General features: G+C 42.1%; 1 protein-coding gene across 7 annotated transcripts in view; it reads left to right on the top strand.

Annotated features, from left to right (window-relative positions):
* Nucleotides 1–13,598, top strand: part of EXD3 (exonuclease 3'-5' domain containing 3) — a 185,511-nt gene that overhangs the window by 53,432 nt on the left and 118,481 nt on the right. For all 7 annotated transcript variants that reach the window (XM_054997558.1, XM_054997559.1, XM_054997555.1 and 4 more), the window contains exons 9-11: nucleotides 189–262; nucleotides 359–397; nucleotides 10,451–10,617. In XM_054997558.1, the coding sequence (XP_054853533.1) occupies nucleotides 189–262; nucleotides 359–397; nucleotides 10,451–10,617 (280 nt within the window). The remainder of the gene's footprint in view (nucleotides 1–188; nucleotides 263–358; nucleotides 398–10,450; nucleotides 10,618–13,598) is intronic.

Raw genomic sequence — 13,598 nt, 5'->3', positions numbered from 1 at the left:
GAGGATAAACTGGGATAACCCCCCCATGTATTGCCTCCCCAAGGCCCTTGGATGAAGGGCAAGTCTAGGTACTAATGGGAATTGATAAAATTTAATAAATGAGAAATGACATCACTGCTCACCTCCTTCCCTCCCTGCCTGTCTTTTCCTGAACCATATTTTTTATTCCTTCTCCCTGCACATCCCAGCCCTTTGCCCTAACGCCATCAACCAGCGTCACCTGGGAACTCTGAAATACCTGCTGTACAAGAGGTTTGTTGAGGTATGTTGGGGGGGGCACATGGGTTGTACAAAGGCTGTTGTAGTTTTGATGTTGAGAAGAGTTAACATCAGTGTTGTTTTGTGATTTCTCTTCCAGAAAACTATGACGCAAGAAAACTGGACTGACCACATTCAGGTAAGGGCACAAATTATTTCTGGCTTTTCTTCTAGTGTGTATTCTCTAGGTCCATTCTGTGCCAACCAAGGCATTAAAATGGTGCATCAAGCCAAGATGAACTCTCCAACCACCATGCAGTATGCAAATGGAGCATTTTTGCATCATGCCTTCTGTTTTGCACAATTTAACCTGCAGTGTTTTGTTCATTTGTTTTTTGGTCTACTGACTCATAACCATAAAGCTCCCAAGGCATTGAATGTGGATTAAAATAAAACCATTAAACTGTCAAAATCAATTTTAAAAATTCAAAACCCTGCAGCAGTAGCAGCCAGTCAATAACAACTTCAACTTAGCAGCAGGCAAAAGTACTGAGGAAATTTTGCAGCTGATAAAAATTCAAGCCATGATGAGAAGGTACAGCTGGCTAGTGGCTCTTTGCCCAGTATTAAATCACTAAATGGCCAGAAGAAAAATGATATTTTTACTCTGGCTCCTAAAACTTAACAAATAAGGCTCTGGGCCAGTTGCAGTTGAACAAAGAAAGTGCCATGGCAGAGAAGGTCCTGCCACTTTGGGCCATCTACCTTTACTTTTTTGCAAAATATATGCTGGGGTTTTACTAGTCATGTGGGTGTGGGTGTGGGCGGGGTTAGGAGGTATGTAAACACTGAAGTACTCCTCCCCAGTTTTGGCCACTAGGAATCATGTTCACCCCTCCAATCTCAACTGTAGTGACTGGGCTACAAATAATCAGCAAGACTCTGGTTTGAATCATGCCTCTGCTGAAACCCATTAGGTGACTTTAAGCAAGCTGCCATACCTCAATTTCCACCCCACCCCTCTGAAGGCGTACTATTAGTACTAGTATCTCCACCACCATAAGAGCTAGAAACTTGTTTGTCAAAAATAAAAACAAACTTTCAGACTGGTGAACTCTGAACCGAATACTACAGTCTGCTTGTTGGAGAACAATACATGTGTATATGCAAGCTAGAGTAGTATAGTTGTTAAAGACTAGGATTTAGGAGACCCAGGTTCAGATCTTCCCTCTGCCATTGAAACTAATTGGGTGTTGTTGAGCCAGTTGCACTCTCTTACTCTTATCTACCTTACAGGGTGGTGGTTGTAATGATAAAATGGAGGAGGGGAGAATGATATTATTTGCTGTTGGGTCCTCACTAGGGAGAAAAGCAGGATATAAGTATCTGAATAAGCACCATTGCTAGTTTTAGCTGTAAATTTCTGTTCTTCTCTGCATAAAACTCTGCACATTTCTGTTTCCTGGCTTCTGACTCAGTTGCATGTGTAGTCGAGATCATTTGCCCATTGGGCTGCTGAGAAAGGAGAGCTTTGCACTAGGAAGGTGATTGTTCAAAAGTGCTCACAGAGACTAAAAGGATTCCTCTTGAGAAAGGAAATCGGGTAAAGTGGAAAGAAACAAGAAACTCATCCTCACTCAAAAGAATGCATCTCTCTTTGGAATGTTGTAATTATGGATTTAGGGGAATCCAGGCCAGTTTGGCAGGGTGTGAATTTCTGAGTTCATTCAGTCTGCCCTCTCAAGCATTCCGTCTCCACAACAGAGGGCACCAGGAAATTTAATGCACCAAGAGAGATTAAAAAGAGAAGAAAAAATGTTTCTGCCAATCCTTCCATTTGCTAAAGATCCTGCAAACATACTTATTATAGCTTTGGCTCACAGCCAGGTGGACTCCTTGAAATAAGATCAAGGCGCTGTAATCTAAGCGCTCCTTTACACGTTGTGCTAAGCTGAGCTGTAGAATCCTGGAGCACTGCAGGGGGCAAGGGGGGGGGGCGAAAGGGGGAACCCCTGTGCTGTGAGGGTGAGAGTGTGAGGCCAGGACTTGGGAGACCTGGCTGCAGATCTCCATCTGGCCATGAATCTCATAGGGTGACCCTGGGCCAGTCTCTCAGTCTAACTCTGCTATGAGAATAAAATGGGGAGGGGAGGAAGGGAAAGATAAAATATGATACATATTTCTGAATGCTCTCTGGCAAGTATGTTGTACGGTAGCAAGGGAAAGGGGGCTATGCTGGACCTTCCTCTCTGATGTGATACTTCGCTAAATGCAGGGAGTATTTTCTAATTTAATGGGTGAAGAAAACCATTTTAAAACATGAGGCATCTATCCTCCTTTGCAACTTTCATTCTGAAGTGGTGTGCTCCTTAATTCTACCACCTCATTCTCTGCAGCGGAGACTGGCTGTCAGCACCCCTCCCAAGCAATAAGAGGATGATAATACAAGCCTTGCAGGATTGTTGTAGGGAATACTCAACTAAGGTACACAAAATGCAGTCAGTGTTTAGGAAAAGGGCTGTATAAATCCTAATTGTTGCTTATTTCTCTAAGAATAATTTTTTTCACTGGAATGGTGATGTTCATAGCTGAGGTCAATAGCATATATTAAGTAGAAGAAAATTCCCCAAAAGGAGCCCGAGAGACTGAGCAGTTCAGAGTCCCTGCAGAGTTGTGTGGAGACCATACTGTTAGAGCAGACGTTACTGAGCTTGATGGACTAATGGCTCAAGGCTGCTGTGTATATTTGCAGTAGGGAAGAACAAGAGTCCGGTAGCTCCTATAAGACTAACAAAATTGGTGGTAGGGTATGAGCTTTCATGAGCCACAGCTCACTTCTTCAGATACTTCTGTAGGGAGAGAGACACCCCAACTGTGGGGAATGATGGGCACTACTTTTGGGAAGGGGGAGGGTCTTGGTACAGTGGTAAGAGGTACATTAGAAAATCCCATGTTCAGTCCTTGGAACTGGATCTCAAGAAGCCCGAGTCGTGAAAGGTCTTCACTATTGCTGCCAGTCAGAACAGATAGTGTTAGATGGGTCAGTGCTTCATTTGCGAGGTAGGTCAGATCAGGATGATTATCCCTGGATTGCAGATGAGAGCTAGGGACTGAGACAGAAAGATTAAGGCATATCTGTGGTCACCTTGGAGAAAAGATTTGAACTGGGATTTTTCAAGCCCCCGCCCCTACCCTCAGCTACTGGGCCTTGTAACAACTCTTGACTTTAGACTGTACATTTGCTTCAAGCAAGTGGTAGTTTATTGCAAGGATAGGTGTTTTTTGTGGGGGAGGGGGAATTGGCTATCACCAGGAAAGGGAAGTATTTTACCTCTTAGGTCACATGACCTCTGTGTGAGGTTGTAGATGAAAACACACCCAAATAAATTGATGAGGGCTAACAAACTGGACCTTAATCTCAGTAAAATGGAGATGCTACTGGTGGGGGGAAGGTCTGACCCAGGAACTGGGATATCTCCTATTCTGGATGGGGTTACAGTCACCCTAAAGGAACAGGTTTGTAGCTTGGGGGTGCTCCTGGACCCAAGCTTCCTGTTGGGAAAACAGCAGTGGCCAGGGGTGCCTTTTACCAGCTTCAGCTGGGAAGCAGGAGATCTTGCCACTGCAATGCATGCCCTTGTAACACCTAGATTAGGTTACTGCAATGCCCTGTATGTGGGGCTGCCCTTGAAGTCTGTCTGGAAGCTATAGTTGGTACAGAATGTTGACTGGAGTGGGTCATAGGGACTGTTCAGGGTGCTGGTATTAACTTTCAAAGCCTTATATCATTTGGTGCCAGCATACCATATGAACCTACCTGTTCATTCTGGTCATCTTCAGTGGTCCTGCTTTGGATGCCCTGCCAAGTGATGCTAGACAGGTGCCAACCTTAGAAAGGATCTTCTTAGTCATAGTACCAAGACTTTGGAATTCCCTCCCCAGGGAGATTTGTCTGTCTCCCTCTATAATTGTCTTCCGCCAGTGGGTGAAGACTTTTTTGTTCTGTTTGGCATACCCTCAATAACTGTTATTGGTCTTTCTCCCTGATTTCAGTGTTATGCATGTTTATCTGTTTGTTTTAACGTATTGTATATATACTTTATTTTAAATTTTGTAAATACTGAAACTTTTTAAAAATGTTGAAACTTTTAAAAAGAAAAAAAAGAAAAGAATAATGTTTGAAGTGTGCCACCTTGGGGGTCCTACTGGTGCCATGGAAATATTTTTAAAAAGAATCATGTCATAAAAGAGAGAGCTGGATCACTGCCTGCCTGCAAACGGCAGAAGAAAATTTACAAGGGTGATGGAGGTAAATGGTGGCCTCTTGATTTCACCCCCTGATCAGGGGCTTCTCATTGCATTTACCTAGGCTCTGGACCAAATGTGCATCAGATCTGGTCTGTTGAGAGACTGTCAAAGAGGCAAAAAGAGCATTTGGTCAAAAAGGGGTGTGGCAGTTTTGTGATCTGCAACCCTCTCAGAAGGAAGGCTTTAATCACAGGTTTCCATTAGCGTCAAGAATCTTTGTTTTGCATACCTTGGGATTACCAATGGAATGATATGTCTGGGGGGTTGGTTTTATTTTTTTTAAACTCACAGGTGTTAACAAGTCTGTGCTGATCCTGTATAATTTTTCACTCATCCTCAAAGCTGGAGCAAGGAGTCTTGCAAGAAGTAAGGGCAAGAGGTTGTGGTTCAGTGGCAGGGCACTCGCTTTGCATGCTGATAAGGTCCTCAGTTCAGTCCCCAGCATTTCCATTTAAAATTATTTCAGGTGACAGATGTTGGGGAAAAACTTTCTCTACTTGATACTCAGGAGAGCTGCCACCAGTCAATAGTGGGGCAGATGGACCAGTGGACTAACTCAGTAAAAAGTAGCTTCGTATGTTTAGGAGAGGGAGTGGGAAGCAGTGTATAAGAATCCCAGTTGGTATGGACAGTAGAAGAGATGAGTGCCAGGAAATAAGCAATTCAAATTTCACTGAGGCTGTGAATTTACAAAATTGCTTAAAGGCCAGATCATTCCCTGCAGTAGAACTAAGTTGAGTAGTGAAGCTGGGCCTGGCCTGGGCCATTTCAGAGTGCATGATTGTTTATTTGTGTATTATCCCACACTTTATTCCCCAGTGGGAGTAAACCAAAGCAGTTGACAACTTTGTTCTCCTGTCCTCTTTTTATCTTTATAACAACAACAACCCTGTGAGGTACAGTAGGCATAAGAGAGAGTAACTGGCCCATGGTCACCCACCAAACTTCCATAGCAGAGTGGGGATTTGAACCTGTGTATCCCATATCTTAGGATGATACTCTAACCTCTGCACCACACTATGTGGGGGATATGCATGTTCAAATGTATCCTAACTTTTTGTAGTAGTAGCAGCAGTAGTGATAATAGGCTGTCAGGCAGAAGGTTGGACAGAATGCTTGCTGGTTTTCTATGTACAGGAGGATAAGGATATTTTAAAGAAGATTTGGACAAATTTTTGGAGCTGCCAATAGCTGTTAGTGATGATAGTTTAAATAGAACTTCCATGTTCTGTGGCAATGTACCGCTGCATACCAAATACTAGAGACAAACAGGGTATTGCATTCATGTCTTGCTTACTGGTTTCCTGGAGGCATCTGGCTGGCCTCTGTTGGAAAGAGAATGCTGAGCTAGATGGACCTTTGGTCAGATCAGGCACAGCAATTCCTAATGTTTTGGGACTTCCTAGCTTGGCAGTTCCGCTTTGCCTTCATACCTTGCTTGCAAAGCAGGACTTCTCTGCTCTGTTTCCCACTCCTACATGTGCAAACTCAGCCCGTCCAGGTGGAATGCAGCTGCTGTGGCAGTCAGGCCTCATTCCTGAGATGTTTTTAGCAATGCAAAGGTGAGACTCTCCTGTCAGAGTGGCAAATCAATCAGTTGATGGCCCTGTGGAAGGGGAAAAAACAGAAGGGGGAAAGAAAGGGGTGGTATTAAAGCCAGATGCATGCATGTGGGCACACCTCCAGCAATACAGGCCACCAAAGCCACAGTGAGATGAGCTTGCAACAGAAAACAGGAAACCCATTTCTGCAGCTCAGATTCGAGATCTTTAGAGCTAGACCACTCAGCAAGGTTACAGCACCTTCAGGAGCAGCTAAAAGCACCTTCTATCAAGTCATTTTTCTCCTGCCTTTTCTTGGAGGAGGCTTAGAGTGACATCCGTGGCTCCATCACCCCACAGTTTACCCTAGCTCAGCATTCTTCTGGGATGCTCACAAAGACAGCCTCAAGGTGATTCCATTTTCAGCATGTGGTTTTCAGAGGTATGCTTCCTCTGAATGTGGACACTATGTTTGGTTACCATGGCTAATAGCTGTTAAGATGCCAATTAATTAATTAATCTACTTGCCTATTAATTTTGAGTGGCCTTGACCACATAAGAGTTCTGCAAGAATACATGGAGGTTCATCTAGTCCAGCATCTTGTTTCCAGCAATGGCCTGCGAGGTGCCTCTGTGAAGCCCACATGCCAGAAGAGGAAGATAATCCCATTAGTTGTTGGTTCTGGTGGCCTCTTAGGAGGATCCTTCCAACTTACTCCATGAGATTTAAGTTTTTTTCTCCTCCAAGACCTCAGAAAATTGCACAAGATTTGTTGCTAGTTTTTCAGCTCTGCTGCATCAGCAGATCTGGAGGGAACAGGGCAATGTTCCCACACGTTGCCTGTAGCTCAAGAGAGGAATGTTGTTCAACCAGCATTCTCCCTCTGGTACTAAACCCATAAAACAAAACACAGGCTGGAACGGTGAGATAGGCAGATGTTTACCACTCCAATTTCATTCTTGCAGACTTCTTGAAAACTTTACATCAGAAAAAGTTTGGGACTTCTGCCTCAACTTCCAAGGACCCACTCCCTCCCTACTACTCACTACACCACTCCCATAACGGCCATAAGGCTAAGAATATATGCACGTTGCTAGTGTTGGCAGTGATTCAAATTAGGGTTGCGAACTTCCAGGTGGGGCCCAGAGATCTCCTGGGTAATTACATCTGATCTCCAGACCATTGAGATCATTTCCCCTGGAGGAAATGGCTACTTTAGAGGGTGGATTCTGTGGCATTATATCCCACTGAAGTCCCTCCTTTCTCCAAACATTGCTCTCAGGGTCCACCCCCAAATCTCCAGGAATTTCCCAAAGCAGAGTTGGCAACCCTAATTATTTTCAGTAATTCATTATTATTATATTGATAATTATGAATTATTCAGAAGGGCTTTTTACACCGGTAATAGGGCTGTATTGTAAGGAAATGGTTCAGAGAAATGCTTTGAGAAAGGGACTGTAGACTATAGTACTGTATACTCTCTGTTGCTGTAAGTATCCTCATACTATGTAATTGCTGCATCATTTAATGTGTCATGTTTAAATGGCTATGTTTTGTTTCAGCTCTGTTTCAGATTTCTGCTTGTTTTCAGATTTCCACAAATTAAACCTTATTGCATTGTTTATTGGATGTCCCATCCTGTTGATTGTATTGACTCACTCTGTGTAATCCACCTTGAGTCTCAGTGAGAAAGCCAAACTATAACTAACTTAACTAAAAATAATTCATATCCTGATCTGAAATGTCTGCTAAGGGCCAGTGTAGCCCCAGTGCCAGTTAAGATCAAACCTATATGTCCTCAGTGAGGGGTTTTTTTTTTGGCTGGTGAAATCAAGGAGGGCCAGAAACTACTTTTTAGTGTGGGTGGGAGTGTAGCTGCACCCATTCTTTGGAGCTGGCTTACAGTTTAGAATGGCTAGCAACATCTTGCCTTTGGGGTCATAAAACCCTTTACTTCCAGGCAAGTATTGAAATTAAGAAGTGGTGTTTGAATTATGTCATGAGTTGATACATGGACTTTTTAAAATTTGTGAGTTTTAAGCTAGGTTTTGGTATTGTATTTTGGATTTTAAAATTGGTGCAGTTTCATATGATTGATACTATATGGCTGTGTGATATCCTTTTCTGTTTTTAAATATATAAAAATGTTGCCATATCCTTTAGCTATGGTGAGGGGATCAAGAGCTTCCGTGAGGGAATTTTCCTCTTTCCTTTTTGAAGGTAACCGTGGTACAATGCTAAGGCTGCTGTAGTGGTTTTGCTAACCATGGTTAGCTGTAACTCAACTTTTCAACCATGGTTAAAAGTAGATTTGTAAGCTACACTTGCACTAACCACTACAACATTGCTGCAGACATAATGCAAATCATCGTTGGTTCCAAAAATGAAAAGGAGGACTCTGCAACTATGTTTAAGCAATCAGACAGCATTATAGCTGCAATGAACCTTAAAAGCAAATGTCCTGCCAGCTTAAAGAACTTTAGCCGATGACTTAAGAACATAACGAACATAAGCAAAGCCATGTTGGATCAGGCCAGTGGCCCATCCAGTCCAACATTCTGTCACACACAGTGGCTAGAAATCCAGTGCCATCTAAAGGACTGTCAGTCTAAAGGACTTGCATTGATTAATCAGTTATGTTAAAACATGTTTGTCAAGGAAAACGTATATGGGTGACTTTTTGAAATGTTACTTAGGGCAGGGCTGCTTAAGAGTGTTGGAAAGGAAGAAGCACCAAAATGTGACCATTTGAATCCTGAATGTGACTGTAGGACTGGCCCGTTCAAAGGCTTGGCTGGGTACACTGACAAAGTGCTGAGTCTCTGAGCTAGGTTTTCACATGTCTCGGCATAGCCCTAAACTCACAAAATGAGGGTGTCTTCAAGGCGCAATTCTGTTTTCGTGGCATGATGTCAGAAATTGCGTCGTGAAGATGTCCCTTGTTCTGCTATGCCAAGATGTGTAAAGATGACCCTGGTTTCGCTAGTGGAAAGATGACCAAAGTGTGTGTGAAGCTGCAGGAGGTGAAGTGTTGGAAATTAAACTTCTGTGTTTGATTATATCCTGCTTTCTGTGCCTCATAGAGCAGGGAGACCCTGGGTAGCATTGATTCTATTCTGTATGAGCTGTTGTATGCGCAAAAGTGGAAAGTACAAGAAGTGCCAACTATCGAGGACTGGATTTACAAATTGCTGTACATGGCGGAAATGGACAAAATGACAAGAAAACTGAGAGACCTTGATCCAGGACAGTTCAACATGGATTGGGAAAAGTTGAAGCAATATTTGGTGAAAAAATGGGAGGTGGGAGGAGAACTGTGGCAGTTTGAAAATCACTGAAATACAACAAAAGAAGAGGGAAGTGACTTTACCGAGGGGAGGAGAGTTAAATGAGAAATTCTAAGCAAATATTTTATTTGACTACTATACATAGTACTAAGTAATAGAGGTGTTACTATAAGAATTATAAGGATAGAAATTAACTAATTTTATTTCTGGCAGATAATTGTATAATGGAGAAATTATATAACTAAGACAGAATGAATATAAGATAGAAGGAAGTAAAGAGCAACATATAGAGTATGAGTTAAATTGATTGACTTACAGTGAATGTATACAATGCTTATAGAAGTACTTAAAGTTATGCAGAATAAGGGACAAATTGTTTGCCCCATATTGACGAGACAAGAATGAAATAAGATAGAATATGGAGTACAAAAGTAGACAAATGACTGTTATTATTAAAGAATATATGCCAGGAATGTAACATTTAGTCGATAAGTTAAGTGGGAAAGGGAATAGAGATAGCACTGTGTTATAATAGAAGCTTAGAAGAGAGTGAAAGTATATGTTTAATAGAATAAAATAAGTTTGAAATGAGTAGGGGGAAAAAACGGATAAGGGGTTGGAAAACTGTTGGAAGTCAACAAAAGGGGGGGAAGGGAGGGGGTTAGAACTAGAATATTTAAAGGAAATTGATTGTAATAGATATTATAGAGATTTCTAATCCAATAAAAAAAAATTAAAAAAAAAAGATTCTGTTCTGTATGAGCCATACCATCTCCATTGAGGAAGTAGGGATTATTTGATGCAGCCCATCCTAAAATATTACCAGAACCCCAAAAGCACAATCTAGTTGAAGGAGCTCTCACCAACTGGGCAAAAGGTTGAGCAGGATGGTGGGACCCAGTGGTAATGGGGGTGTCCCACAGATGCAAGTGGGATGCCTCTTTGTTGTTCTTGGAATGAATTGAGAAAATATGTTATGTATCTTTCTGGAGCAGGGATTGCCAGCCTTTTCTTAAATGAACTACTTCTGAGTAATGAAAAGTATCCCAAGAGACTTCCTTGTTCATGGAAATATACCTTGCATTGACTGACTCTGGTTTCTCTTTTCTTTGTAGTACACCATCGGGGACAATCAGTGGCTTCAGGAACAACTAGTCCAGCTGCTAGCCAGTTACTGCCACCTAAATGCTGCGGCCACATGGGCTCTTCATTACAACCTCCCTCAGGACAGTCTGCCTTGCGAAGTGGTGGATGAACTGAAGACACTGAAAAGTCAAGAGAGGTAGAAAGAGAGAGAGCAGAAGCATACCACATGCTCTGTCTTGGACACTTTGTCCAATATGTTGGAGCTGATGGGTTGCTCTTTTTTCATGGAGCACCTCAAGTGCAAGACTTGTGTTTACTTAGCACTGAGTCATTCGCAGTTCTGCCTAAGAACAGCTGATTTTTCCCATGTACTCATAAATATGATTGCACTATCAACATAAAATGTACTGGTTTGCAAATTATTGTATTCTTGTCCCCAAGGACCCTACATTCAAAATCAAAGGTTAACTTATTACATTGACTTGTACTCAGTCAGACTGTTGGTTTCTATAGCACAATTGTATCTATTCTGAATGGCACTGTCTCTACGGGATTTCAGGCAGAGAGGGGATTCCTCCCCCCAATATCTGCTACCTGCATTCTTTTTACAGGAGGAGAGATAAGAACATAAGAAAAGCAATGCTGCATCAGACCAGCAGTTCATCCAGTCCAGTGTCCTCTTTTATGCAGGGGCCAACTTGGAGGGTCAACAAACAGGGCATAGTGGCCAAAGCCTCCTTCAGGTGCTGCTTGTTAGCACAGGTATTCAAAGGTTAGCTGCCTCTGTATATGGAGGTTCCCTTTCCTCACCATGGCTAGTAGCCATTGATGGACTTATCCTCCATGAATTAAAGCCATCTATGCTTATGGCCATCACTATGTCCACAGTCAGTGAATCCCACAATTTAATTACTAGCTGAGTAATGAAATATTTCCTTCTATCTGTCCTAAACCTATTGTCCATCAAATTTGGGAGAGGGAGAAAAAGCTCCCTCTATCAATTTTTTCCATTTCAATCATATTTTTATAAACCTCCATCATGTCCTCTCTTAGTAGTCTTTTTTTTATAAAATTGAAAAGTCTTATATTCTTCAGCCTTTCCTCATAGGAAAGGTGCTGCAACCCCATCATCTTTCTTCTATACTTTTTCCAGCACTGCAATATTCTTTCTGAGATATGATGACCAGAGTATTCCAAATGAGGCAGTACCATAGCTCTGTACAAAGGCATTACAATGTTTGTTGTTTTATTCTCATTTCCTTTCCTGATAATCCCTAGCATGGAGTTTTTCTTTTTTAACCCTGCCACGTGTTGAAACAACATTTTCACTGAGCTATCCACTACAACCCCAAGATCTCTTTTAATCTGGGCCTCGGCCAGTTCAAACTCCCTCAGCATATATTTAGTTAATTTTTTTTGTTCTAATGTGCGTTACCTTTACACTTGTCAACACTGAACTTCATTTGCCACATTGCTTCCTGCTCATTCAGTTTAGAGGGATTCTCCTGTAGCTCTTCACAATCTGCCTTAGTTCTCTGTATATATACCAGGTCACGCTTATCTATATGCTTGTTAACCTACTCAAAGAACTCCAAAATGTTGGTGAGGCAGGATTCTCCCTTGCGGATTCAGGCTTTGTTCCTCTATTTTCTTAATAATTCTATCTTTAATAACCATTTCTATGAATTTACCTGAAACAAACGTTAGGCTAACAGGTTGAAATGTGGTTTGGATCCTACTCCTGTTAGGCGGATTGTAACAGGTTGACAAGATTTCATCCAAAGAGTGCTTGTTAATGGTTCCTTATCCTCTTGGAGAAGAGTGACAACTGGAGTGCCTCCCGATCTGTCCTGGGTCCTGTGTTGTTCAACATCTTTATGGATGGACTTAGATGAAAGAATAGAGGGGTTGCTCATTACATTTGCAGATGATACTAACTTGGGAGGGGTAGCAAATACAATAGAAGACACAATAAACATTCAGAATGATTTTGACAGGCTGCAAAACAGCTAAAACTAACAAAATGAATTTCAACAGAGATAAATGTAAAGTACTGCATTTAGATAGATAAAATCAAAATCGTAATTAGAGAATGCGGGAGACTTGTCTTGACAATAGTACATGTGAAAACGATCTAGGGGTCTTAGTAGATCATACACCGAACATGAGTTAGCAGTGTGATGCAGTAGCTAAAAAGGCAAATGTAATTTTAGGCGGTATCAACAGAAGTATAGTGTCTAGCTCGCTCAGAGTAATAGTATTGCTTTACTCTGCTCTGGTTACTCTGCACTTGGAGTACTGTGATCAGTTTTGGGTACCACTGTTTAAGAAGGATGTTGACAAACTGAAACATATCCATCTGAGGACAACAAAGATGGTGAGGGGTTTGGAAACCAAGTCCTATGAGTAAAGGTTGAAGGAGCTGGGTATATTTCTCCTGCAGAGTAGGTGACAGAGAGGTGATATGAAAGCCATCTTCAAGTATTTGAAGGGCTGTCATATAGAGGATGGAGCATCTTCCATGTTTTCTGTTTTCTGTTGCTCAAGAAGGTCAGATCAGAAGCAATGGGTTAAAATTAAAGTGAAAGAGTTTTTGGCTAAACGTTAGGAAGAACTTCCTTACAGTTAGAGCAGTTCCTCAGTAGAACAGGCTTCCTTGGGAGGTTGTGGGCTCTCCTTCCTTGAATGTATTTAAGAAGAGGCTAGATGGTCGCCTGACAGCAATGATAATTCTATGACTCAGATTGGGAGAGGGAAGAGATGAAGGGATGAGCCGGTGCTAGGTTCTCATGGCCCTTTCTTGTATGCCTAGGGTAATGCCAATCATCACTTTAGGGTGAGGAAGGAATTTTCCTGGCCAGGGATCCTGGAGGGTTTTTTTGTTTTGTTCTTTTGCCTTCCTCTGGGCATAGAATAGCAGTCCCTGTTGTGTGTGTGGGGGGGGGGGGGTTGAGGTGGGGAGGTAGCTGTGAATTTCCTGCATTGTGCACAGGGTTGGACTAGATGACCCTTGGTATCCCGTCCAACTCTATGTTTCTATGTAATTCCTTGGATCCCCTCTATCCCTTTTTAAAAATTGGTGTAACATTTGCTACTTTCCAGTCCTTTGACACTGAGGCAAATTTTAGTGATACTGATTAACAGATCAACAAATTCACATTTGAGTTCCTTAAAAAG

Source organism: Eublepharis macularius, chromosome 14 (assembly GCF_028583425.1).
Source record: "Eublepharis macularius isolate TG4126 chromosome 14, MPM_Emac_v1.0, whole genome shotgun sequence".
Taxonomy (NCBI): Eukaryota; Metazoa; Chordata; class Lepidosauria; order Squamata; family Eublepharidae; genus Eublepharis; species Eublepharis macularius.
Note: the sequence above shows the minus strand (reverse complement) of the source record. Positions and strands in the feature narration are given on the sequence as shown.